This window comes from Hoplias malabaricus, chromosome 1 (genome assembly GCF_029633855.1).
Source record: "Hoplias malabaricus isolate fHopMal1 chromosome 1, fHopMal1.hap1, whole genome shotgun sequence".
NCBI lineage: Eukaryota > Metazoa > Chordata > Actinopteri > Characiformes > Erythrinidae > Hoplias > Hoplias malabaricus.
Window position 1 is genome coordinate 32,079,189 of NC_089800.1, and position 24,458 is coordinate 32,103,646.

General features: G+C 41.8%; 1 protein-coding gene across 4 annotated transcripts in view; it reads right to left on the bottom strand.

Annotated features, from left to right (window-relative positions):
* The window catches only part of palm1b (paralemmin 1b), a 27,722-nt gene continuing 3,264 nt past the window's right edge, over positions 1 to 24,458 (bottom strand). Inside the window, exons 2-9 of one of the 4 annotated variants that reach the window (XR_010800731.1) lie at positions 15,869 to 15,914; positions 14,670 to 14,741; positions 13,104 to 13,184; positions 8,556 to 8,677; positions 7,259 to 7,325; positions 5,797 to 5,818; positions 994 to 4,912; positions 1 to 337 (exon numbers count right to left, since the gene is read on the bottom strand). Coding sequence is in view for 3 of the 4 variants with exons in the window: in XM_066662393.1 (XP_066518490.1) it covers positions 4,518 to 4,912; positions 5,797 to 5,818; positions 7,259 to 7,325; positions 8,556 to 8,677; positions 13,104 to 13,184; positions 14,670 to 14,741; positions 15,869 to 15,913 (804 nt within the window). In the remaining variant the exon portion in view is untranslated. The other 3 variants (XM_066662393.1, XM_066662394.1, XM_066662395.1) reach the window with 3 other exon arrangements.

Here is a 24,458-nt window from a genome sequence, read left to right on the forward strand (position 1 = left end):
CCCATGTTATTGTGGGAAAAAAATAAAAAAACAAACACTAAAAACATACAGTAACCACAAGCACTGTACATCAAACATTAACAGAGAGAGAGAGAGAGAGAGAGAGAGAGAGAGAGAGAGAAAGAGATTTAATCATTTTTTAAGTTGCAGTCAGTTCTCTCCTGTGATTCTTTCTGATGTTCTGAAAGAGCCATTATATTGACACTTAGTGGCCTGGATGTACAGAGATTCTATACTTAAAAAAAAAAGCCTCCCCCATGTGGGAGGACACATTCTATGGAACTGGTTAATTCAGGGACAACGGGGCAGTTTGAATCTTCATCACACGTGAGTGGCACTAAAAAAAATAAAAAAAATATATATAATTAAAAAAAAAAAAAAAAGAAAACATAAAATAATAAATAATAAATGTCATACACACTGTTTGCTACCATTTGGCAACTGCAGCTTTAAATGTGTGTGCATGTGGCTAATAGCTCTTATTCTGAGATAGTTCTAAAAATTATATTACACCTGAACAAATCCTGCTTTTATTCAGAGAGAATGTGTCTTTTCCCACCGGTAGATGGGAAAAGACACATTAATCCTTAATTTGAATGATCTGCCGGTGGAATAAGGATAAAACACTTTAAAGAAGTAAATGTTTTCTATAAACAAGTGAATAATTTAAGATTGTTTCACTCAGTATGAGATCTGTTCTCATCTAACACCCCCATGGAGGGCCTATACTCTTGGGACAGGCAAGGACCAGTCTGCCCCCAGAACCAGAACCCAGCATGGGCCCTGCTAAGGTGTTTGTGCAAACCTATTGTAAACATTTTGCTTACTCTTTCAGAGTGAACCATGTACATATTGTACTAATTCAATTAGTTGTTAACATGTTCTCATTACTAATACTAACTGAGATCCTAGCTCCACTCCAAAATGCATTGATCTGTGTTTATCCGCTTGTTGAGTCATGAAGTATTGACCTTGTGAATTGAATTTTCAGACCTGAAAATTCTGTAAGCGCTTATCCAGTTCAAGTTGGTGGTGGGTCCAGAGCCTAACAGGAATCACTGTGCACAAGGCAGGAACACATCCTGGATGGGGTGCCTGTACTTCACAGAGGGACACACATTCACTCACACACACACACACACACACACACACACCTATGGACACTTTTGAGTCACCAATCCACCTACCAACGTGTTTTTGAACTCTGGGACTGACCGTGAACAGGAGACACAGCTCTCTCTCCGCGGCTTCTCTGCTTCCAGAGACAGAGCAGCACAGTCAGTCACACGGCAGCTCACACACATCAAAACGAGCGGTGAATGTGAAGATAGTGCTGCCAATGACACGCGTTTGCTTTTATTTATGTTTAATTTATTCCTCTTTCTGAACTTCTGAACTGAAATCACAGAATTGATTGAGACATTCAGTTTATTCAAACAGTAAACACAGGTCTTATGATCATACACGGAACCGAAGGTGCACTTCACTTGTGGCCTCACTTAACAAACAGATGGACCTCTGAGGTTAGACCGCCTGTGTAAGGAGCTCCAGAACAAAGCTGGATGGCAGACATTGGTGGGTGGAGCTTGGATAAGTTATTTAGAACTAGCATAGAAAAAATAATTTAAGAATAAATGAACTGGAATGGCATTTATTTATAGTTTTGATCTTGCTATTTAACTTATTGCTCACAGAATAAAACTGGTCCAGAATAAAATTTTGCCCTAAAAGCATTTAAACTGTGCGTTGTGCTACAGACTATATAGTCTAGCCAGGCTGCACCCACGTGTTCTTTCACAGCAGCTGATGCTAGCTTTTTAAATATGATACAAAATCCATTCAGTTGTGTTAATTATTGGTTGATTTATTAGTTGCATTATTATCAAGAGTAGATTGGCATAATTTTGCTAATGTTACCATTCTTTTTTTTTTTTTTTTAAACTTGCATAAAATTGAAAAATATCAATTTAGGAGTGATGTCATTATTCAGTAATGGAGATCATGCACATATAATGAGTTGTGGGTGGGACTGGATGCCCATATAAGGAGTTGTAGGTGTGGTTGGATTTCCATATAAAGAGTTGTGGGTGTGGCAGGATGCCCATATAAGAACAGGGAACTTGGATCTTAACTTTAATCTCTCTATACACTCACAGACAGAAACAGTCATAAATACATCACGGTTATTATTTACACTACCCATGTGTCATGATTGTGATTTACAGTCTATGTACCAGTCCTCACAGTGATTTAAGATGATCAAAGAAATAAAAAACAAAAATACAAACAAACAAAATACACAGTGTCGTACACCAATCAGCCATAACATTAAAGCCTCCTCCTGGTCTCTCAACTTACTGTCCACTCTCTCAGCTCCACTGTCCACTCGGTTCACTCTGTAATTCTACAGGTACACCCTGTAGAACATCTGTTGCTCTGCATACATTATCATTCTCAGTGCTGCAGTGACACTGACGTGGTGGTAGTGTGTTAGTGCGTGTTGTGCTGGTACAAGTGGATCAGACACAGCAGTGCTGCTGGAGTTTTTAAACCCCTCAGTGTCACTGCTGGACTGAGAATAGTAGGAAAAGAGTGCTGACAATGTATGCAGAGCTACAAACAAATCTGTAATTGTATATGTACAGAGTGCCCGGAGAGGGGACAGTGGAGCTGAGAGCGTGGACATTGAGTGCAGAAACAAGGAGATGGCTTTAATGTTTTGGCTGACTGGTGTATGCTATAAAAGCATAATTTGCAATAGATCCTCTGTTTAATAAAGCAATATTTTATGAACGCTACAGTGAGAGATAAAGAGCTGAATATTCAAAGAGACGTTGTGATTCTGTCTTTTTTTTCCAGTTTAAAAGTTTAAAACGAGTGAAAAACGACAGGTTTCTGTCCATCCACAAGAACCAAACGTCATAAGGTTACATAATGAAAATATAGGTTTATATATATTTATATATAGAAATGTCAACACAGAAATATAGAAAAATATTAATAGAAATTAAAAAAAAGAAATACATACAGGACAACAGGTTTGTTATATAATAATATACACACAGTAAAAGCACCAGCATGAGTTTGACCCACACCGTGTTTATTTACGTCCACTTAATTCTGTCAGGACTCCAATAAACACAGAATGAGTTTTACAGGAGACTTCACTGTGCAGGACACACGATCAGGGCAGAAGTCTTTGGACAGCGGAGGAAGCTCTTGGTCTGGGCAGGACGGGTCTCTTCACTCAGAGAAATAGGAGCTTTTGAGTCAAATATAGATAAACACTTCTGCAGTAAACGCCACTAAATGCGTCCGAGTCTAAACATCTAAACATCTTTTAAACTAACACTAGGTAAGATTTTGTTTTATTGCCCCTGGGGCTCCTCCTAGTGTAATTAATTTTTACAGCACTGTACTGAAATCACTGGGGAGGAGGAGGAGGCTAGTTCCCCACCCTTCTTCAAAAGTTACATAGTACAGTTTCTGCAGTGCTGAGCCCAGAGTAGCAACAACAGAAACTCTGTTCTCCCTTTTACAGCTCAGCGTTTGTCGAGATTTTGAATATTCTTGCTTCTGTTATAGATAAAGAGCACCTCAGGGAACTGGTTAGAACTCTCACAGAGATTCACACAAACACACATTCAGTAACTGCTCCATAAGGGGGTGCTATAGCAGTTCACAATAGCTAATTAAAGCTACTTTTACACATCGTTTTACAATAAACTTGTGAATTAATTATTAGATTTTTTTTCTTACAATAAAACTTGTGTTTTCAGAGATTTTTAAACAAGTTTAAAAAAAACCTGTAATTCTCGTATTTGTCCTTGTTATGTTATTTATTATCATAAAAATGTATGTTTTTGTGTGACATTTAACATAAGTGACTTTAATTTCCATATATTCTTGTGCTGCATTGATAATTAAAAAAAATTGGACACATTTTAATGTATTAACTTTGTATTTGACAATCATGTTAATTTGTGTCAATCTCATAAGTAAAAATATTCATATTTAAAAACAAAAACATCTTATTGATGTTTACATAACACTTTTGGACAATACGCAATTTATTTTTTAAAACATAATTTTCTCCCTGATTATTAGCCACACCAGGGTCCCCCATCGGTGAGTCTTTCCTGAACGCATACAGCGCCCCTACCTCTGGAGGGTGGGGTGAACACATACTTCTTCTCTTTACGTACTGCTGATAACACAACGCTGAGCAGCTCAAAGCTCCAACATCAGTCTAGAGGAGTTATTTAGAACCCTGAGCAGAGAGTGTGTGGGAGGGAGGGTCACCCAGAGAGTGTGGGGATCTCCTGATGATGGCTGTTGTTTGGAGAATGCTGCTGTTTTTAAGCAGGGTGATGTTAAATAAGATTCTCCTGGTGGAACCCACTTACCGCAAACACTTCCTCACGTGTCCTAAGACTTTAGCACCATTCTGTGTGTGGTTCTTCCAAAAGTTTTGTGTTGTTTGTGTGTGTTTTGTGGTTCTGAGGAGATTCTGAATCTCACATGACACTGCAGCACTTGCAGATCTGCTTCTCCTTCTTCTTCTCGTCTTCTGTCTTCTCATCTATCTTCTTCTCCTCTGCGTTCTCCCCATTCTTGCTGGCAGCACCATTGAGAGGGGTCTGTTCATCCCTCGCTCCCTCTGTCACTCTGCTCTCTCCATCCTCGATGAGCACCAGCTCTGCCTTGACTGAGTCCCCATGGTCGGGAACAGCATTCCCATGTTCCTCTCCCTGGCGTTCTTCCAGGTCCTTGTAGCCCATGAACACCATGGTGACAGGGTTCTCGGCACTGGCGTTCTCGATGGCGACATCTGGAACAGTGCTCTGGAGCTTCGCCTCCACGCCTTTCCTCCCGCCGTCTTTAGGGCTCGCCTGAGGAACGCCGTTCTCCACTGAAGAGACAGTCAATGAACGGGGATTAAAAGGAGCAAGGCAGTGAAGATGACGTTTTAGGTATTTCTACATGTAGGGACATTTCTGTGATGATCCGAGAGAGTTCAGCCTCATAATCATCAAAACACAGTTCCTCTGTTGCACTCACCAGTGGAACTCCATCTCTCCAGAGAACACAGTTTCACTATTCCACACACCAGAGGAACATCACTTCAGAGAACACAGAGTGCCCCTCTGGCTTTAACATTAGCAAAAAACTGCACTTGGTGCTCCAGGGCATGGGTTTCCATGGCAAGCAGCTGCATGTAAGCCATAAATCACCAAGTATAGGGCCACCTGTTGGTTGGAGTGGTGTAAAGCCTCTGCCACTGGACTCTGGAACATTGTAACCGTGTTCTGTGGAGTGATGCATCTTGCTTCTTCATCTGAGTCTGATGGACAAATCTAGGTTTGACAAATGTCAGTAGAACGTTACCTGAACTGATTGCACTGTGGCAGCTGTTTGGTGGGGGATAAATCTATGGGGCTGTTTTTCCAGAGTTTGTCTAGACCGCTTAGTTCCAGTGAAGCGAAATATTAATGCTACAGCAGACAGAAATTTCGGACAACTGAATGCTTCCGTTTGTGTGGAAAAAGTCTGGTAACCGGCCTTTTCTCTTCCAGTCTGACTGTGCCCCTGAGCACAAACCAAGGTCCATAAAAGCATGGCAGATTTTGCCATGGAAGAACTTGACTGGCCCACACAGTGCTCTGACCTCAACACCGGCGAATACTTGTGTGACTGACTGAGTGACTGTACACCTGTTGTACCTGTAGCACTAAGGAGACACCCATGTTTTAATTTACAAAATAAACATAAGCCTGTGAAATGTCTGATTCTTACCTTTTCCAGGACCATCAGGCACCTGAAACACAACAAACAACATTTTAACCCTGTGTACTTCCAGAGACCAGCGTTATCAGCTATATTCATGATTCTACACTCTTAAATTGTTAAGTTTTGACTTAAAAGGACTAATCCCATAAAGCAAATCAACTTTTTAAATTGTAGTAAAAAGCTGAAAGCTTTGTTCAATTACGTTTAAAAACGGATTAAAGCATCATTTTACATATATATGCACCACTCAAATAAATATATAGTATATATAATATACAGCGGTCCTCCAGAGCCCACTTTATTTATTTATTTTTTACTTTATTTATCATGGTATGAGGAGGGTTCCTCCTGCCTAGGTGCTTTTCCATCTCATGGGTCCGGCTCTACATGACTCGGCTCGACACGGCTTGGTTTAGCATGCTAAAAAAAAAAAAAGCTTGTCGCTTTTCCACCTGCAGGGCCCCCCCACCAAATGGAGAAGGTGACGTTGCAAAACGCCATCTCTAGGAATCACTGGCTGAACATAGCTCTGTCTACCACTTCTCACAGATAAGTTTTACTTGTTGCATGTTCAGCTTTCACTGGAAATTTCCATTGGGCCTCAGCCCAAGGAGCATATAAACCTCTTCAAAACACCTTGAGGTAAAGTTACGAGTTGATGTCGTGAGTCCAATAAAAACAAATGTGAAAGTTGCTGTAATTTAAGAGATTTAACAAGCGGCAGTTTGTGCTGGATTTGAATGAGCTCTGCATTTCGTGGTGAGACAAATCTCTCTGGCCAAGCAATGATCTGCATGGTTTACACATCATCAATTAGTACCTAGTCAGCACGGCTGGAACCCAGAGCGAGCTGGGGCTGAAAACCTACCTAGTTCCAAGGACTAGGTACCAGATTTGGATCGGAAAAACAAAAGAACCATGCCGAGTTAAGTAGAGTCGTGTTGGTTCCTTGCAGTGGAAAAGCACCATGAGTGAAGAACACTCCCCTCTCTGAGTGATGACCATGCCCCCTGTTTGAGTGGTGACCATGCCACCTCTCTGAGTTGAGGCCACGCCCCCTCTCTGTTGCAGAGACTGACCGTTTTGTGGACGATCCTTTTATCCCTTTTGTAATCTCTTGTTTACAGTGGAGTGCTTCAAAACGGAGGAACTGGAATATTCTATAAACTCTTTGCACTTATTTCACCTCCGTCACCACATTTTTGGAGCCAGTTGCAGATTCTATAAGTGTTTATATTTACAGAGTACAGTCCAGTTGTTCAGAGACCACAATTTTAAATATATCTAAATATTATATACATAAAACAACATAAAACAAGTCTGATACATGACTGACATTAACTAGTGTGTCTATTAGGTTTGATTCTTCAATAATAATAATATTATTATATAATAAAAAATAACAATAATAGCTGCATTACTATAATTGTTTTGTAGTTTCTATAAAAATAAATAAAGAGACTCTTACACTGGTGGCATCTGATACAGTTTTGGCAGGTACTCCAGTCTCCAGTTCCTCAATCTCTTGCTCCAACCTGGGAAAACAATTCATCTTATGCTTTAAAATCTTGGGAAATCATATTTCAAAACACGTACCAATATTTAAAATGTTATTTCAGCTTTTAATCAGAGCTTTTAATTAAAGTTCAGTCTTAAAATTTGGATGCAAGTTCTCTGCAAGTTCATCCCAAACCCATTCGGTGATGCTGAGGTCAGGGCTCTCGGGCCGTTAGTCCTATGTTCTAAGAAACACCAGCAGCTTTAATTTTTGTACCTATTTCCTTTTCTCAGTGTGAGTTTCTTCTCTCCAGCTCCACAATCTTTCAGACCCAGCGTGTTGAGCTGTTCGTCTCACAGTGGAAGGATAGACACAGGCAGCTGTGGATGTGGGCTGTCACTCAGAGATTGAAGATGTAATAGCTATGATTTTGAGGAGGATGATTTTTACTGTGTGAGTCTTGCATAGTTATTATCAGTCTCACTTTCTTTGTAGATTTTTCTTTCACTTTCTTTTCCCCAAATTTTTTTGATTCTTGATTAACACAGGCAGCCAAAAATATATATTATTAAAAATATCAGGTTCAGGTGGGCTCAAAAATCTCTATTCTATAAAAATAAATACTCTTTTATTTGCATTGGTCTGAAAGGGTTAATTAAAGATGGCGTGATATGAACAGTTTGGTGGGTGACGCTCCACTGATCTGCTGTGACTTTATTGTGACTTCACCCACTGTGTAGACTGTAGCCTCCCCTCCTTAGTGTGTATTTTTTATTGTTATTCTCTTGCATCGTTGTTGTTTGTCTTGTGTTGTTACACATGTTTGTCCTATGCGATTGTCCTTTGTAGCCCATTGGTCCTGGAGGAACATTGATCATTTTCAAACAAATTAAACTTAGTATTTAATTCAGGAATAAACAGCTGACCTCACACTTATTAGAAGCAAACTCAGTGAAATAATTCAGTTTAACAATAGTAAAAATACTTTTATTTTTACTATTATTTTATTAATAATAGTATTAATTCTAATCAATTAGTCATTTTGAATTCATTTTTAAGTCAATTCGAAATTTTAAACTTTTTATAACATTTCGAAATCCATGCAGCTTCAGATGAATTACATTTATACACTGCTTTGTTTCATCTTTATTTGACCTCTTTCCTGTTAGTGAGCCATCATCAAAGCATTTCACTGCGGATTGGGCAAATAACCTTTGATTTGATTTGAATAAGTAAATGTAAATGTACAGTGAGTATAAGCACACACCTGAGGATGGTTTTCTCCAGCTGTTTGGTTTTGACTTCATCCTCCTCCAGCTGTTTCTGAGCTTCGTTCTCTCCATTAGAGGGGGCTCCGTCCAGCAGCCATCGCTCCCTCAGAGCTTTAGACTGGACCCAGAGTGAGAGTGAGAGTGAGAGAGAGAGAGAGAGAGAGAGAACACAGTTCAGGGAACAGATCAGAGACAACAGCTCAGGGAAGAGCTTAAAGAACAGCAGAGAGCACAGAATGGAAGAACACAGGCAGCAGGCAAGAGAACAGTTTAGAGACCAGTACAGGGCACAGTTCAGGGAATAGCGAACTTAGAACCATCAAGAGAACTGTACCAAGACTGAATAGGACAGTGGTCAGACCAGAGAACCATACAGAGACAGAAAAGGACAGGGAACGGACTAGAGAACAGTACAGAGAGAAAAAAGGCAGAGACAGAAAGGAAAAAAGACCAGAGAAGAGACTAAAGGCACAGAGAACACTACAGAGACAGAAAGGGACATGGACAAGACGTGTGGTAGACACTAAAGAGTTCTGAGTAGAGACTGAGTCTGAATCCTCTTTGTTGTTATTGAATAATCCTTGTGTAGTCACTGACACTCTAGAGTCTATAAGTACAGGGTGAATGAGTGGCTGTGTGATGTGGTTATTATCTCAGTTACAGCATTGACCCAGACAATGTGCTGGTGTCCACTAAACCGGCCTGAACCGGTAGGTGCCCTGATGCTTTAGGCCTAGATTCAATGAGACAGGACGCAGGACCCTGGGGAGTGCAATGATTGAGGTCATTCATCATCAGGGCGCTAGCACAGGACCATTAGCTGTCCATTAGCTTCTCACTTTAGCTGCTGAGCTAATGCTCCACAGCACTTTTCTGTAGCTTCCTGTTCCCGGAGAGGACACTACACCACTTTACCATCATCACAGAGTTCAGAAAGAGAGTGTTGCTCATGCTTAAATGAGCAGTCAGTCATTTTTACCAACAATTTCTTCTTTTGCCTGGTTAAATTAAACTTTAAATAATAATAATAATTGTTATTATTATTTTTATTATTATTATTATTAATAAAAAAAAACAGAAAACTCATCTGATAAAAGAGATAATCTAGTATTTTATGTAGGTGTTAAACAATTTAAAGATTAGTAGAAATTAATGTTAGGAGTGATTCCCTGAACCTTTATCGTCACCAGTTTACTCTAAGGTTTTTAGAGAACATTTTTCATTCATTTATTACGGACACCAGCTACAGCGTTTTACTCCAGCTTATAGTTACATTACATTAGGTTTAAGGATGCAGAATTCCTGTCTCGGTTTCTTTCTGAACTGAGTTTGGTGCAGTAAGAACAGACCTTAAATTATCCAAAAACTGTGGAGTAAAGTATCTGAACAGGACAGAGCACAGTTTGGATGCTGTCAGCTGCCAGTTGGTGTAGTTTAACAGTCCACTGCGAGATGCTAACGTCAGAGAAAAGACACCAGCATAATTTCATTGATTTTACTTTTTAAAAAACAGGATAAAGGTCTGTAGCAGTGGTGTTTACAGTGTTACACACCTTTTCACTGGACTGTGTGTGCTGTGCTAGTTATAAACCCCTTATCCCACAGCATTTGTTTATTCTGATGTGGAAGCAGTGCAGCGATAAAACTGGACCCTGACAGAAAACATTTTGGAGATAAAGGACGGGGCAGTGAGAGAGTTACACTATGTCCAGAAGGCAATTGCTTAACCCAGAAAGGCAATGTGGGGACCCACCACTATGTGGCCAAGTGCACCCACCACCCTCAAGGTCCAGAGTGAGTGTGTGATGCAGTGTCCATCATGCACAGGGTGGGGGTGAAGGGGCCTGAGTTGGTATAGACCTTTGCAATGAAAATGGCATTATTTTCCTTATTTTCTTATTTTTCACTAGTTTCCACTGCAGGGTCCCTACTTGACTTGGCTTGGTTCAGCTTTCCTGCTTCTCCATCAGGTAAATCTGGTCCTGGTCCTATAGCCAGGTTCTTTTTAGTTCCTGTTATCTCATGGTTCTGAGCTAGCAAAGCATGGACTAAACTGTGGCATGTAAAACTTGCAGAGTGCTGATTGATCAGAGAGAGTCGTCCCTCTATGCCATGCAGTGCAGATGTCCAGCACAAACTCTCCATCTGTAAAATCTCCAACTACAGCAGAGATCACATTTGTTTTCATCAGACTCACAACGGCAGCTCATAAAATTACGCTGTGGTCTTTTGAAGAGTTTCAAATGCTCCTTGAGTCTGAATTACCGTCCTCCCCTCAGTGGCAGGATCATCACCTACAAAGGCTCTTTTGGTGACTACTGGCTTCCAGGATTTGTTAGCAGCATTAGCCTCGCAGCTGTGGCTCTAAACTAAGCTAAATTCAGACTCGAGCCTCAGCCAATCAGCTGCAACAGAATAAAAAAAATAACACAGGAGGGAAAGTGGACGCTAGAGGAGTGAAGTTCAGAGATTGTCCACAGGAGGCGCTGTGGGGCTGTGGAGGACGAGTCGAGACTCTCTATGAGCCAAAGTGATTCAACCACACATTTATTTGTTCATTAACACTTTACAAGTGTTTATTACACTGTTATTATTACAGTCAGTAATATAAACTGCACACAGAAGAAGAGTAGCTGCACATGAATGGAATATTACCATGCCCAACGCCACGTGTCCATCAGAGGGGGTCTGATGCCCAGTGAATTAGGCTGCTCTCTGGTGTGCCATCCAGAGGCTCATAGTGGAAGAGTTAATTGACCTGACCTCACAAACGCCATCAGATCCTCACAGCAATGTTCCTTTATGTAGAGAAAAGCCTTGTGGAGTCCGAAGAGTTAAACAAGGAGCTGATGATTATAGCACAGCTGTAGTTTCTCTTTTATCTGAATGACATCATTGCTCAGATCTCTCCATCTGTTTTTCTTATTTCTCTCACTGTCTCTACGCTCACTTTCTCCCTCTCTTTTATGTCATTGTTTCATTATTCTCTCTACATCCACTATATCCCTTTACTGTGCATCTACCTTTCTTTTCCCATTCCATCTTTCTATCTCACAATCTCTCATCTTACTTTTCTGTTTCTGCTCTCTGTTACTTTATTGTCCATCTGTCTCTACTCTTCTCCCATTCCCATTCTTTCTTCTGTCACTCCCTCTTTCCTTTTATACCCACTTTCTCTCACATTTCCTCTCATCTCCCTTTGTCTCTCTCATTCATTCATCCCCTTTCTCTGTCTCTCTTTACTCTCTGCTCTTCCTCTTCTTGCCCTCTGTGCCACTCTTTTTTTAAATCCCCCCCTTTAGTCTCCCTCGATTTCTTTAATTTCTTCCATACTCTTGTTATTTTTGTCTCTCTCTCCCCCCCTCTCTCTCTCTCTCTCTCCCTCTCTCTGTCTCTCTCTCTCTCTCATTCTCTCATTACTCATACATGAACTCTAGAGATCAGTGAGAGTAACTCTGGTCATTATCTCTCACACACACACACACACACACACACATCTCTGCTGAGTCAGTGATATTACAGACTCTACACTCTACAGACCAAACACATTAACACTCTCTCTCCCCCTCAGTCTGACCCCACCCTATTCTCCATTTCTGGCACAGCTACAGTGTAAGGGTGACATCACACACACACACACACACACACACACACACACACACACACACAGTGCCCTGTTTGTCCGAGGGACCTTTGGGAGATAAAGGGGCGGAGTTTATATGGGATCTGAGCGTGCTCAGTAGGAAGCAGAGAAAAACATTGCTCTCAGGCTAAAAAGCAGGTAAAGACGAGAAGTCCAGCACAGCGTGGGGATGCCACAGGAGTCTTGTCTCTATAAGGCTTTATAAACATTTCACATGGTTATATATAGTGGCTTACAAGCAGCTATAACACTCACTTAAGTTTGCATAATGCAGGACAATATGACTTTATAAAGTCATTTATCATAATCCTTTATTACATAATTCTAAACATTAAAACAATGGTCCAGTAGAGTGTTCGTATGAACATATTATAACAGATTATTACACGTCTCTAAACAGTTAAGCAGTGTGTGCTTCTGTTTGGTTGGAACAAAAAACCTGCAGGCATGCTGGCCCTTTGTGGGTAAGATTGGTGACCCCTGTTATAAACCATTAATATTCACTATATTTATGCATATTATGCATATACATTTATAAGGTTTATACATTGTTTTTAACTACACACACACTCCTGTAAACAGTTCACACACTCACCCAGTCACTCACACACTCACCCAGTATATGAGTTGTATGGTTGTATAACAGTAGGATCTTGTATTGTGTACCTTCCCCCATGCTACAGTGTACCGGGGCTTTCAAGAAGTGGGTTGGGTGGAGGGGGGGGTGTATTTGTTAACAATTGTTTTTTGGACAGGACACACCCAGGCAGAGTGTTCCCAAGGGATTCTAATGACTCCCTGAATAATGACATCAAAACACACACACACGCACGCGCTCAGCATATTCTCCAGTGCAGACCCATGGCACTGAAGAATGAACTCTAACTTTTGGAGGTTGTACCTTCAGGTGCTGTAGCTGTCTGCGGTCGTCCTCCAGCTGTCTGCGTTTATTCTCTATCTCCGTCTGTCTTTTCCTCTTTTCCTGAGAGAGAGAGAGAGAGAGAGAGAGAGAGAGAGTCATCGTACTTGATGAATGGGCATTCATTTGTAAATATGCAACACAACTTGAAGTGTTTTCACAGCAGTACATTCACAAAGTTTACAGAGAAATATTTTCCATCCTATCAGTGCTTTAATGTCCGAGACTCACTTTAATGTGGGCAGCAGACATTAAAGGGCTGATATGATGGAAAATGACAGATCCCTTTTTTAATGTCTGCTGCTGACTCTCTGAAGTGAATGTGTCCTAATGGTTTGACAGGCTTTTACACACAGCACACTTATCACAACACACTCCTCTGGTATCCCTGGATCAGATACACTGACTCATCCAGTCCAGGGTGTACAGTAGATGGAGGAACAATGCTGTAAGTATCTGATGCCACTCTGCCACTTAAAATCCAACCAAAAAATGCAGTGTTTCTGCACAGTTTATCTGTAAGGTACAAACAGGCTTTGAAGTGTTTGTGTGTAGTGTTTAACTGTAAACATCCTCCAATGTTTTGTCATTTTACAGTAACTGTGTGTCAAATTAAAAATCACAATTCTCATTTTTTAAACAAAAATTGAAGCAGTGTGAAAACAACAAGTGAATAATTTACAGGTCTTGTTGAGTTCCATCAGGGAAAAGCACTGCAGGAGCATGTGATGGATTTGTTCTGTCCTTGGGGATAATATTGTATCCAAAATTATGTGTGAGTTTGGGTTTAGACGATTTAAAGATGGGGATTTCGGTGTTAGAGATCATGTATGTCATGTATTTAGGGTGGCTACATACTAGAGAATGCAGTAGATGCATACGAATGCAGCACTCGTCCATCTAGAAGGCGTATACATGGCTGGAGCAGGGGGCAGAGTCTAGCTTGAAATCCAGCAGGAAAAGAAACGTTTTACAATTTGAAGGAAATATGGACAGTCAAAATCCAGACAAACCAGAACACACACACACATACACTGTACCAGGCTGCCACATGCTGGAAGAACTGGGAGAGAGTGCACTGCCCCAATTCCCCTTTCCCCCCATTCTGGATTCTCATCCATCATCGGTCTATGCCAATCCTCATTTCTATTGGTCGACGTGCCACCACCTCAGAGTCTGCTGAAGCAAAAGCTGAAATTGGTAGAAGTGTTTTGACGTTTGACGGAGTGTCTGAGCATTCAGTCAGGTGGGTTTGTAGTCCATCAGACACACACACACACATACACAGGGACCTGACTGCGTTTGAGAGATGCATTTCTGACGCTCCGTCAGCCTCCAGCGTGTAGGTGCCCTCATACTTTTTCTTGTTGAATAAAATAAGATTTGTGATGTTTAATACAACACAAATTTACCATAACATGACAAAAGAGTGGAGAAAGTATGAATTCTGTATTACAATTATACACTACACATGAACACATTGCGGTTTGCACTTATCACACTGCTGTGTCTGATCCATTTGTACCAGCACAACACACATTAACTCACCACCACAACATCAGTGTCGCTGCAGTGCTGAGAATGATCCACCACCCACATCATACCTGCTCTGTGGGGGTCCTGAGTGTTGAAGAACAGGGGGAAATGAGGATAATAAAGTATGCAGAGCGACGGATGGACTACACTCTATAATTGTATGTCAGCAGAGTGCTCCTGTGTGGTCAGTGGAGCTGGGCGAGTGGACAGTGAGTGTACAATCAAGGAGGTGTATTGTTCAGTGTAGAAACACAGCTGCTCACAATAAGGGCACCTTAAAGAAGCAGAACTATCACTGTGAAAGGAGTGCACGAATATTCAAACACACAAACTATAGTGTCTTCTAGAAGACCCCCACTCCTATCTCACTCCCCGAGACACCCAACAATGACAGGAAGAGGAGGGAGAAGCCCAGAATGAACTGGAGGGAACTGGAACAGACACAGGAAGCTGGGCTGGGTCTGAGATTAGAGACGAGCTGAGGTCAAAGAATGAGAGAGTGGCCTTCAATGGCTTCAACATTTCTGTGAGGATCTGATGACATTTAGTCTCAGACACCAGTGAGGTCAGAGCCTAATGTTTGATCATCTGTTCTGGATCACAAACACCACTCCAGTGTGCTCCATAGGAAACGGATGGAGCTCCATCTCTCCAGAGAACACAGTCCCACAGCCCATTGCTGGAGGCTTTGCACCCTACTGGCAGACTGTTGGCATTTGGAGTGGTGAGGTTCGGCTCATGTGCAGATGCAGCAGTGTCAGTTCATGGTGTTCTGTACAGATCACAACCAGTGTGTCCACACCAGGAGCAGCTGGACACATCTGGACTGGAATACTGGGAGGAGGAGTGTAGGAACCGGAATAAAACTGTGACACCATTTAAGGTGGAACATAAATATAGCATAATACATTTATGTGCCAGTATGTAACTGTTGCACCATTTAAGGTGAAATGAATTAAGGTGTCTCAGCTCTGGATGAGTGTTTCTCTGTGGTTCTCTGCAGTACGTACTGTAGCTTGTAGCCATATATTAATTAATAGTATTTACATTAATTCATTATTATACTGTAACATGTAAAATACTGTATATTGTTTTTTGTTTTCATGTTTACTTTGGTATTATAGGATTTTCAGTGCATCTCTGCTTATGCTCTATGTTATTAATTTCGCAAATAAATTTTGAGGTGTGTGTGTGTGAGACTGCAGACTTACAGCGATGGCCTGAAGTCTCTCTTGCTGTGTCAAAGCCTCCGACATCCTGGAAAACAACAAAGGAATTATATACAGTTACAGTGGACAGAGATCAGCTTTTTGCCTGCACACACACACACACACACACACACACAGTGTTAGAAAATTGTCGCTGAATACAGAATCTACTCAGAAAATGTTGTGACCTGTGGGTGTGCGCTGTAAAACAGAACGTTGAGAAAAAATATATTTCACATATTGCCACAGTGTCCCATGTAAGTGCTAGGCTGGTTTCTATGGTATTTAATGTAGATGTAAATAGTTATTTGACATTGCTAAATGGTTGAGACAGTGTTTGTTGCTGGATAGGTTGTTGCTGCAGCTGTTGCTGCTTTGATGGAGGTATGTTGGTACAATCTTGCTGCTGAGGTGTTCCTAGGTGGTTGCTGAGGAATCCCAGGTTGCTAGGGTGGTCTCTAAGGTTTTTTCATGTTGTTACATTGATGTTGCAATATTGTAGCTAAGGTGTATTTAGGTGGCTGTTAATTTGGAGCAATGCGGATGTTAGGTGGTTGCTATGGTATCCCAGGTGTTGCTAAAATCCTGCAGATTCTTGCTTGGGTGGTTTCTAAGGTATTTCAGTTGGCTGCTAAGATCCTACAGGTTGTTGCTAGGGTGGTTACTAAGATATTTCAAGTGGTGCTAGGGTGGTTGCTATTGTAATTCAAGGGGTTGCTAAGAACCTGCAGATTGTTGCAAGGGTGGTTGCTAAGGTATTTCAGGTGGTTACTAAAATAGTGCTATGTTGGAGTAATGGTGTTGCAAAGTAGATGTGTGGAGTATCCCAGGTGGTTGCTAAGGAATCAAAATAAATATTGGAAATATTGATTAGGACTGAGCTGATTTCTGTTTTTTTGGACTCATTTTATTGCAGTGTGTCCAGACAAAACACATCTCTGGATGAAGAGTTGGTGTGATACTCTCCTGTCCACACAGATTCGGATATTTTCAAAAACTTTTTAAAAAAAACTTTCGCTCTGTTTTTGAAAATCTGCCCATCCAGGCAAAAACAAAATTGGCTGCATTATTGCACCCGTCCACTAGGGGACGATAATGCCATCAAAACACCACGACACATGAGAGAAACACAGATTTTTAATCCCAAATCACTCCATGCTCCCTATGTAGTGCACTACACAAGTCCTGAAATTACTGAATCTAGATCTTAACAGTGCATTATATGTGTGTAATACAGATCTTTTATATTTATTCATAAGTTCATTCATTCATTATCTGTAACCGCTTATCCAGTTCAGGGTCACGGGGTGTCCAGAGCCTACCTGGAATCATTGGGCGCAAGGCGGGAATACACCCTGGAGGGGGCGCCAGTCCTTCACAGGGCAACACAGACACACACACACACACACATTCACTCACACCTACGGACACTTTTTGAGTCGCCAATCCACCTACCAACGTGTGGTTTTGGACTGTGGGAGGAAACCGGAGCGCCCGGAGGAAACCCACATGGACACAGGGAGAATACACCTACTCCTCACAGACAGTCACCCGGAGTGGGAATCGAACCTACAACCTCCAGGTCCCTGGAGCTGTGTGACTGCGACACTACCTGCTGCGCCCTTTTATTCACGTGTGAATCTGAAATCTAGTGCTGTCTGTATGTGTACAATGTCATTTATGATGGATGTAATTCACTATAGAGGGAGTGAGATGTTTGAGTTTCAGACAGAGACAGACACACTGTGTGACCTAAGTATTTCAGAAAAGACCAGTTTTCCTCGTCCACATGAGAACAGAGTCTATGCCATTTCCACAAATCTCCACTTTGGAGAGAGTTTAGAAAACCTCAGTTTTCAATCAGTTAACTACAGCGCCGTGTTTGTGTTAACGAGAGGGAAACACAGACAAAAACCTCTGTTTTTAAAAATAAACAGATCTGTGTGGATGGGGCCTGAGTTCCCTAAACCTCTCCTTTAGCAGAGGCTCCATTAAAGCTGCATGTGTGCTGTGTCCAGCTGTTAGATACCATTCGAGACACTTTACACATCTCTGAGAGAAAACAAATCCATAGCTGATCAATAACGAAACGGGAAGGTCTTTCTCCTCATTCCTGGAAAACAAACAGCTTCTACTTGGTATGAGATTCTCAGCGCTGTGGACAGTCTCTCACATTCCACCTCAAATTAACTCCAGACGTTCTGCAGAGAGCTGAACCTAAGGGAAACCTGCTCCGCTCCAAGATGGGAATAAAAATGCAGGACTTACACACTGCAAAAAATAGCTCAGTGAAAACAGCCTAAATCTGGTTGATATCTCTTTAAACTTCACTCTGAGAGCTTTGGAAGAATATTATAATATCATTCACCAGTTTCTAAAATGTTTATAATTGTTTTAGGAGGATGTTATCTTCTGGCAAACTTCCATATGTCATTGACATGTCTCAGTAAATATTTACATACATTGCTGATGGAAAATAACCCCTTCTCTCTGGATTAACTCACTTAAAGGTGATGTTCACAAATTAGTTTCCTCTCCATTTACTGCTCCAAAGTCGGTTTGCACTGGAAACCGGTCTAATGTGTTTCCAAACCCAAAAATGTATTTGTAAATGGGTAAAAAAAACAAAGTGTCTCAGTTCGGTATGCTAGGCTTTCTCTATATCTCTCTGCTCATGGCAGAGAAATGCCATCTAGAGGTTTTTAGACAACGGAGAGACTCAAACGAAAAGCACAAACAAACAGAGATGAGGATCTCCGTTGCTCTATTCCTGCTCCATAAGAGGCAAACACTGAATTAACACCAACAGAGTGGTTTGATTCTCCATCTCATGTGAGCTACACTTTATATAAAGTAATGTAACAATAATATAATAACATTTGCAATTCACATATTTACTTTCATGAACATGGTGAACATGAACATACTTTTCCCTGGTGAAAAATCACTGATTGTACATTAAAACGAGATGATAAAACGAGGTCATATCTGTGGAGAAAAGTCTGACACAAAGCCGTCTTTTGTCTCTGAGTTTTACTGCTGGGTTCTCGTCAGATCCAGAGGAGAGAGAAAGAGAGAGAGCTTCTTTCCCGAGTTACGCCGCGGGGAGTCGGAGTCCAGCTGATTAGGGAGGAAACCGCTGCGCTAGTCACATGCGCTAACTGTCCAGGACAAATGGCTACATGTTTACAGATAACTTTTCTCTCTTTCTCTCTGTGTCTAAACACTTCCGAATCGCCCACAGCTGATCACTCATTCTCAGGAACGCCATCTAAAAAATGCTAGCATGACTTTAGTGAAGAATGAACACTAACAGCATCTGATTATCATAACCTCATTTATTTAATGTGGACTGGCTCCTACCAGCATTCACTCCAAAGCAGTGTGTTAGCATTTATAGGCCAGAATACGCTGATATATTCGTGAGTATCAGCTGATTATAAACTGCTAGCAAGACTAAATGGGCAGAAGATATAGCTGCCACCTGTTAATTCTGTAATTTGATGCTAAAGTAATTTAATATAATGTAATGATGCTTCTCACCAGTATGTGGGTGTGGATTGAATGTTGAATTGTCCTTGGTTCTAGAATATATATATAATTTTTTACTCTATATAAATCTGTATATAATTTATTTGACTCTAAACTGATGCCTGGTGAAAAAGAGAGGTAGAGTGTAAAGCCTCACCCACAGAGAAACCTTGTACTTCTAATAAACACAAGAGAGACCAATCAGGATGCTTTCTCACTGTGTGTGTGTGTGGGTATATTTCTCTCTCTCTCTCTGGGAGGCTGTATGTATATAATTTGCATGCGTGAGGGAAACCCTATTAATGAATGATAAATGATAATCCAGTTAATTTTAATAAACTCTATATTTATGCTTCTGTATTAGCAATAACACTCACTGGTTTGGTTTTCCTGGCGTAGTGGGTACTGCTGGAACTCCATTAGCACTCCCACACTTCCCACACACACACACACACACACTGGAGCTGAACGTTCACACACTCCCATGAGATCAGCATCGGACCTCACTCACACACTCACTCAGAGGCTTAGCACCAATGATTCACACACACACACGTTTGCATTTCCTGAGGCGCTTACATTACACTGAAATTCAGAGTACAATCACAGAAAAAAGAAAACTACAGTAAAACCAAACCCAATTATTGTTTTTGTTGTTGTTATTTTATGGCTATTTCTATTACCAACATTATTCTATTATCAACACAGTCCAAGCAGCTGAAATTAGTTTTCTCCGCAGGGTGTCTGGACTTTCCCTTGGAGACAGGGTTAGGAGCTCGGACATCCGGGAGAGACTCGGAATGAAGCCGCTGCTCCTCCACGTTGAGAGGAGCCAGTTGAGGTGGTTCGGGCATCTGGTCCGGATGCCTCCTGGACGCCTTCCTGGTGAGGTATTCCGGGCATGTCCAACGGGGAGGAGGCCCCGGGGAAGACCAAGAACACGCTGGAGAGACTACATGTCTTGACTAGCCAGGGAACGCCTTGGTATACCCTCAGAGGAGCTGGAAGAAGTGGCTGGGGAGAGGGAGGTCTGGGTTTTTTTAGTCTGACTGCTTCTCACGCGACCCGGACTCGGATAAGCGGTGGAAAATGGATGGCTGGATGGATGGACATCAACACAGTCACTCACACTCACCCAGTGATAAAGTGATAAAGTTTCACCACAAAGTGCGATGGAGAGAGATGCTCTTTATGGGTAGATTCGGGAGAGGGGAAGGTAGCATTGTAATGACGACTGGATGGAACACCAGTTTTGAATCCCTTTCACCTATATTTATACACCAGACTTTACAGCTATATACAATATATACATGAGTGCTCCATAATTATATAAAATTAACCAAACAAAAGTCTCTATGAGGGCGGCACGGTGGCGCAGCAGGTAGTGTCGCAGTCACACAGCTCCAGAGGCCTGGAGGTTGTGGGTTCGATTCCCGCTCCGGGTGACTGTCTGTGAGGAGTTGGTGTGTTCTCCCCGTGTCCGCGTGGGTTTCCTCCGGGTGCTCCGGTTTCCTCCCACAGTCCAAAAACAAACGTTGCAGGTGGATTGGCAACTCGAAAGTGTCCGTAGGTGTGAGTGAATGTGTGTGTGTCTGTGTTGCCCTGTGAAGGACTGGCGTCCCCTCCAGGGTGTATTCCTGCCTTGTGCCCAATGATTCCAGGTAGGCTCTGGACCCACCGTGACCCTGAATTGGATAAGCGGTTACAGATAATGAATGAATGAATGAACAATATGCAGCCGTGACATGATACCATTCTTCCACAACTTCAATATGTATTTGCTAATATGCTTTCCCTCCATCCAGGTTTTAATTCCCCCTTCCTTCTATTGGAGGATGGACTCAACCAGGTAAGTAAAACTCCATGCTTGTTTCTTCCTCACATGACCCATCTGCTGGTGAGTATTAATGGTTACAGGTAAGTATATACAATGGTCTATATTGGTGATGTAGATACTGTAAATGATCACAACCAGTCACACACTCATTCACCCAGTCCCTCACACCCTCACCCTGTCACTCACATCTGTGGACAGTTCCGTGAAGTGAATGGAGAGCTCTGAGAGAGTCACTATAACACTGACCCTTGATCTTTAATATCAACCGAGTAAATAATTAACCATCTGCCCACATCAAAGAGCACAGTATACGTGTGTTATTAGCTCCATTACCACAGGATACCTTTAATCTGACCTCTGCTCTCTGCAGGTTTTACTCCTTTAATCTGGGATTATTACACAATACACAGCACTAAACACAACACAGCGGGATTAACATAATCTTATACAGCTCACAGCAGCCCCTGCTGAGTGAAAGGATGAGGCTCTTTTATCAGACAGATGCAGAACAGTATCAGGAAGTCCTGGAAAACAGAGTCCGGGCCGAGATGGTGTTACGCTGGTATGAGTGAGTCAGACACGGCAGATGCTTTTTCCACTGCAGGGTACTCCACTCAACTCATCTTTTCTGCTTCTCCATCAGGTAAATCTGGTCCTGGAACTGGGTTGTTTTAGTCCCTGTTATCTCTCATGGTGAGCAACACTACGTAATATTTTTACCTTAAAATTACAGCTTCAGAATCACGGTGATGTACATGGAGCTGTAACAGGGAGAAAAGAGACTCTTTTGCTGCTACTCCAGGATGAGCACTGAAGAAACACATTTGTAACTTGAGCTGTTTACTTTTGTAGCACTTTAGGTAATGCAGTTAGCACTCTCGCGAGTTCAATTGACAATTGACAATTGAAACTTAAGTGATCCGAAACAGCAAAAATAAGTCAGCATTGCGTACCTATGGAGCAGGAATAGAGCAACATCCTCATCTCAGTTTGTGCTTTTCAGTTTTTGGAGTCTCTCCATTATCACAAAACCTCCAGATGGTGTTTCTCTGCCGTGAGCAGAGAGAGAGAGAGAGAGAAAGCCTAGCATACCGGACCCAGACACTTTGTTTTATTTTTACCCATTTACAGACACTGGGGCTTGGTAAACACATTAAATTGCTTTCTATCACAAACCGACTAGATGGTTTTTTATTAATATCATGAATGTTGCCTTAAAAGACCAAACAAAGCAGTCATCAGTGACAATGAGAGCCAGTCAGAGTCTTTACAGAATAAAAAATAACTGTGTGTACAGCTGCTCGTCCAGCACCCTGTCTGAAATTAGGATTTCTTCCTCTTTTTTTCCTCTTTCCTATGAAACACTGCTGTGAGGATCTGATGGCATTCAGCCACATAATCATGAGTGAGATCAGGGACTGATTTGTTCTGGATCACACTCACGACGACAGCTCATCCCAGGCTTTTCTCTGGTTCTGGGAAATGTCCCCAATTCCAAACCAGGACACCACCACAGTGGAGCAGATTGGAGCAGAGCAGAGCGGAGAGGATGGGGAGGTTTGTATCTCTTTAAATAATTTGGGAGGAAAGATTTTGAAGCTGAAAGTGCTGGGGCTGTAGAGTAAGGAGGACAGCAGTGGTCTGTAAAACTGCACAGACTCCGATATAAAAAGAGGGCAGGAAAACAGACCCAGTCTCTCTCAGGACACAGATACGGAGAGTTATGCAGGTCACAGCCCAGAGTAACACCTCACAGCTGTCAGACTCTCTCCAGAAATATCTGGATGATGTCCAGCCTCTCCACAGCTCCCTGCAGTGAGGAGAATTACTGCAGAGCTGGTTTTTAAGCCATTATTTCTAACCAGCCTCATTATTCTGAAAGATTTACACCCTGTCTATAAATAAATTACTTATTAATACACCACTGCTCTTTGCCTTAAAGGGAATATTTTATATAAAAATAAAAATTATTTAATGAGTGCACATTGAAGTGTGAATCTGGAGTCGACCAGCCCTCACACTGTGAAACAGGACCCCAAGTCAGTTTTCTGTATGCTGCCTAAGTCAGAAACACAGGAAAAAACGAGCCATTCTGATTCTGCTCCACTACTGACGTCAGGTGCAGAGACTTTATAATCGCCCCGCCCCCTCGCGTCTGAGTCTGAGCCCCCAGAGTCTGTCCAATCACAGAGCTGGATCAGTGTTCATATGAGGATGCAAACTCGACAAAACAGACACAACAACTGCGGAGAAACAAGACGTAGAAGAAAGAGAACACAGTGAAAACGACCAAAAAAACAGCTTCTGCTCCTCACTGCTGTGTGCTTGAGTCGGGGTGAACAGCAAGCGGCTGAATGTGGGCATTCTGAACAGGGCTGTTTAGACAGAGGGAAAATGCTGCTGTGGGGTTTGTATCAAAGCAGGTCACAGACGTTTCATTAAAGCTGCAGTGTGTTTGTGAAGGATCCTGATTCTCTGAGCAAGTTCAGAGTGAGGGCCGGAGGCAGAGTGTCCGGGTGAGGAATGTGGTGAGTTCCAGGACTGAAAACAGAACCTCTGTTGGAGAACTGTTCCACAGCAGGATGGCTCCTTCACCCGGGGCATCTGAATCAGGGTCAGAAGTCTGCAGAACAGCACAGGCTTCTGGGCTCCATCCACAAACAGCACCCTCTTTCAGGAGATTACCAGCAGCTCCAGGGAGAATCTTCACATTCACCTAGTCCAGGGGTCGGCAACCTGCGGCTCCAGAGCCAGCTCTTTGATCCCTCTGATGCGCCTCAGCTTTTGAAAATACTTACTGAGTATTTAATTAAAATGCATTTTATTTTAGTTCATTTTCAAAATGTAATTCTATGAAGATTATGGCAATCTTGTAACATCTAAAATATTTTGTTGCTCTTAATACACGTCACAACTTCCAATGTGTGACACCCGCCAGTGTGCGGTTTCTTGAAATTTTTGACAACTGAGGACAGTATTTTTGTTTGCTGCCAGTGGATAATTTAAGTTCGGCATTTTTTTCCCATTACTACAAGGACTTAACATTGAGTATTTTACTTAACCTTAAACCCAACGTCTTTTTTTCTGAGTTAAAAATGTTTTGTTGCATGCAGAAATGTTATTTCATTTTCTCTGCAGTCGTTCATTGATTTCATAAATGTAACACAGTATAGTCTGTTTATACATAGTACAAAGGCAAAAAAAACCCTGTTATATGCAGTGTTA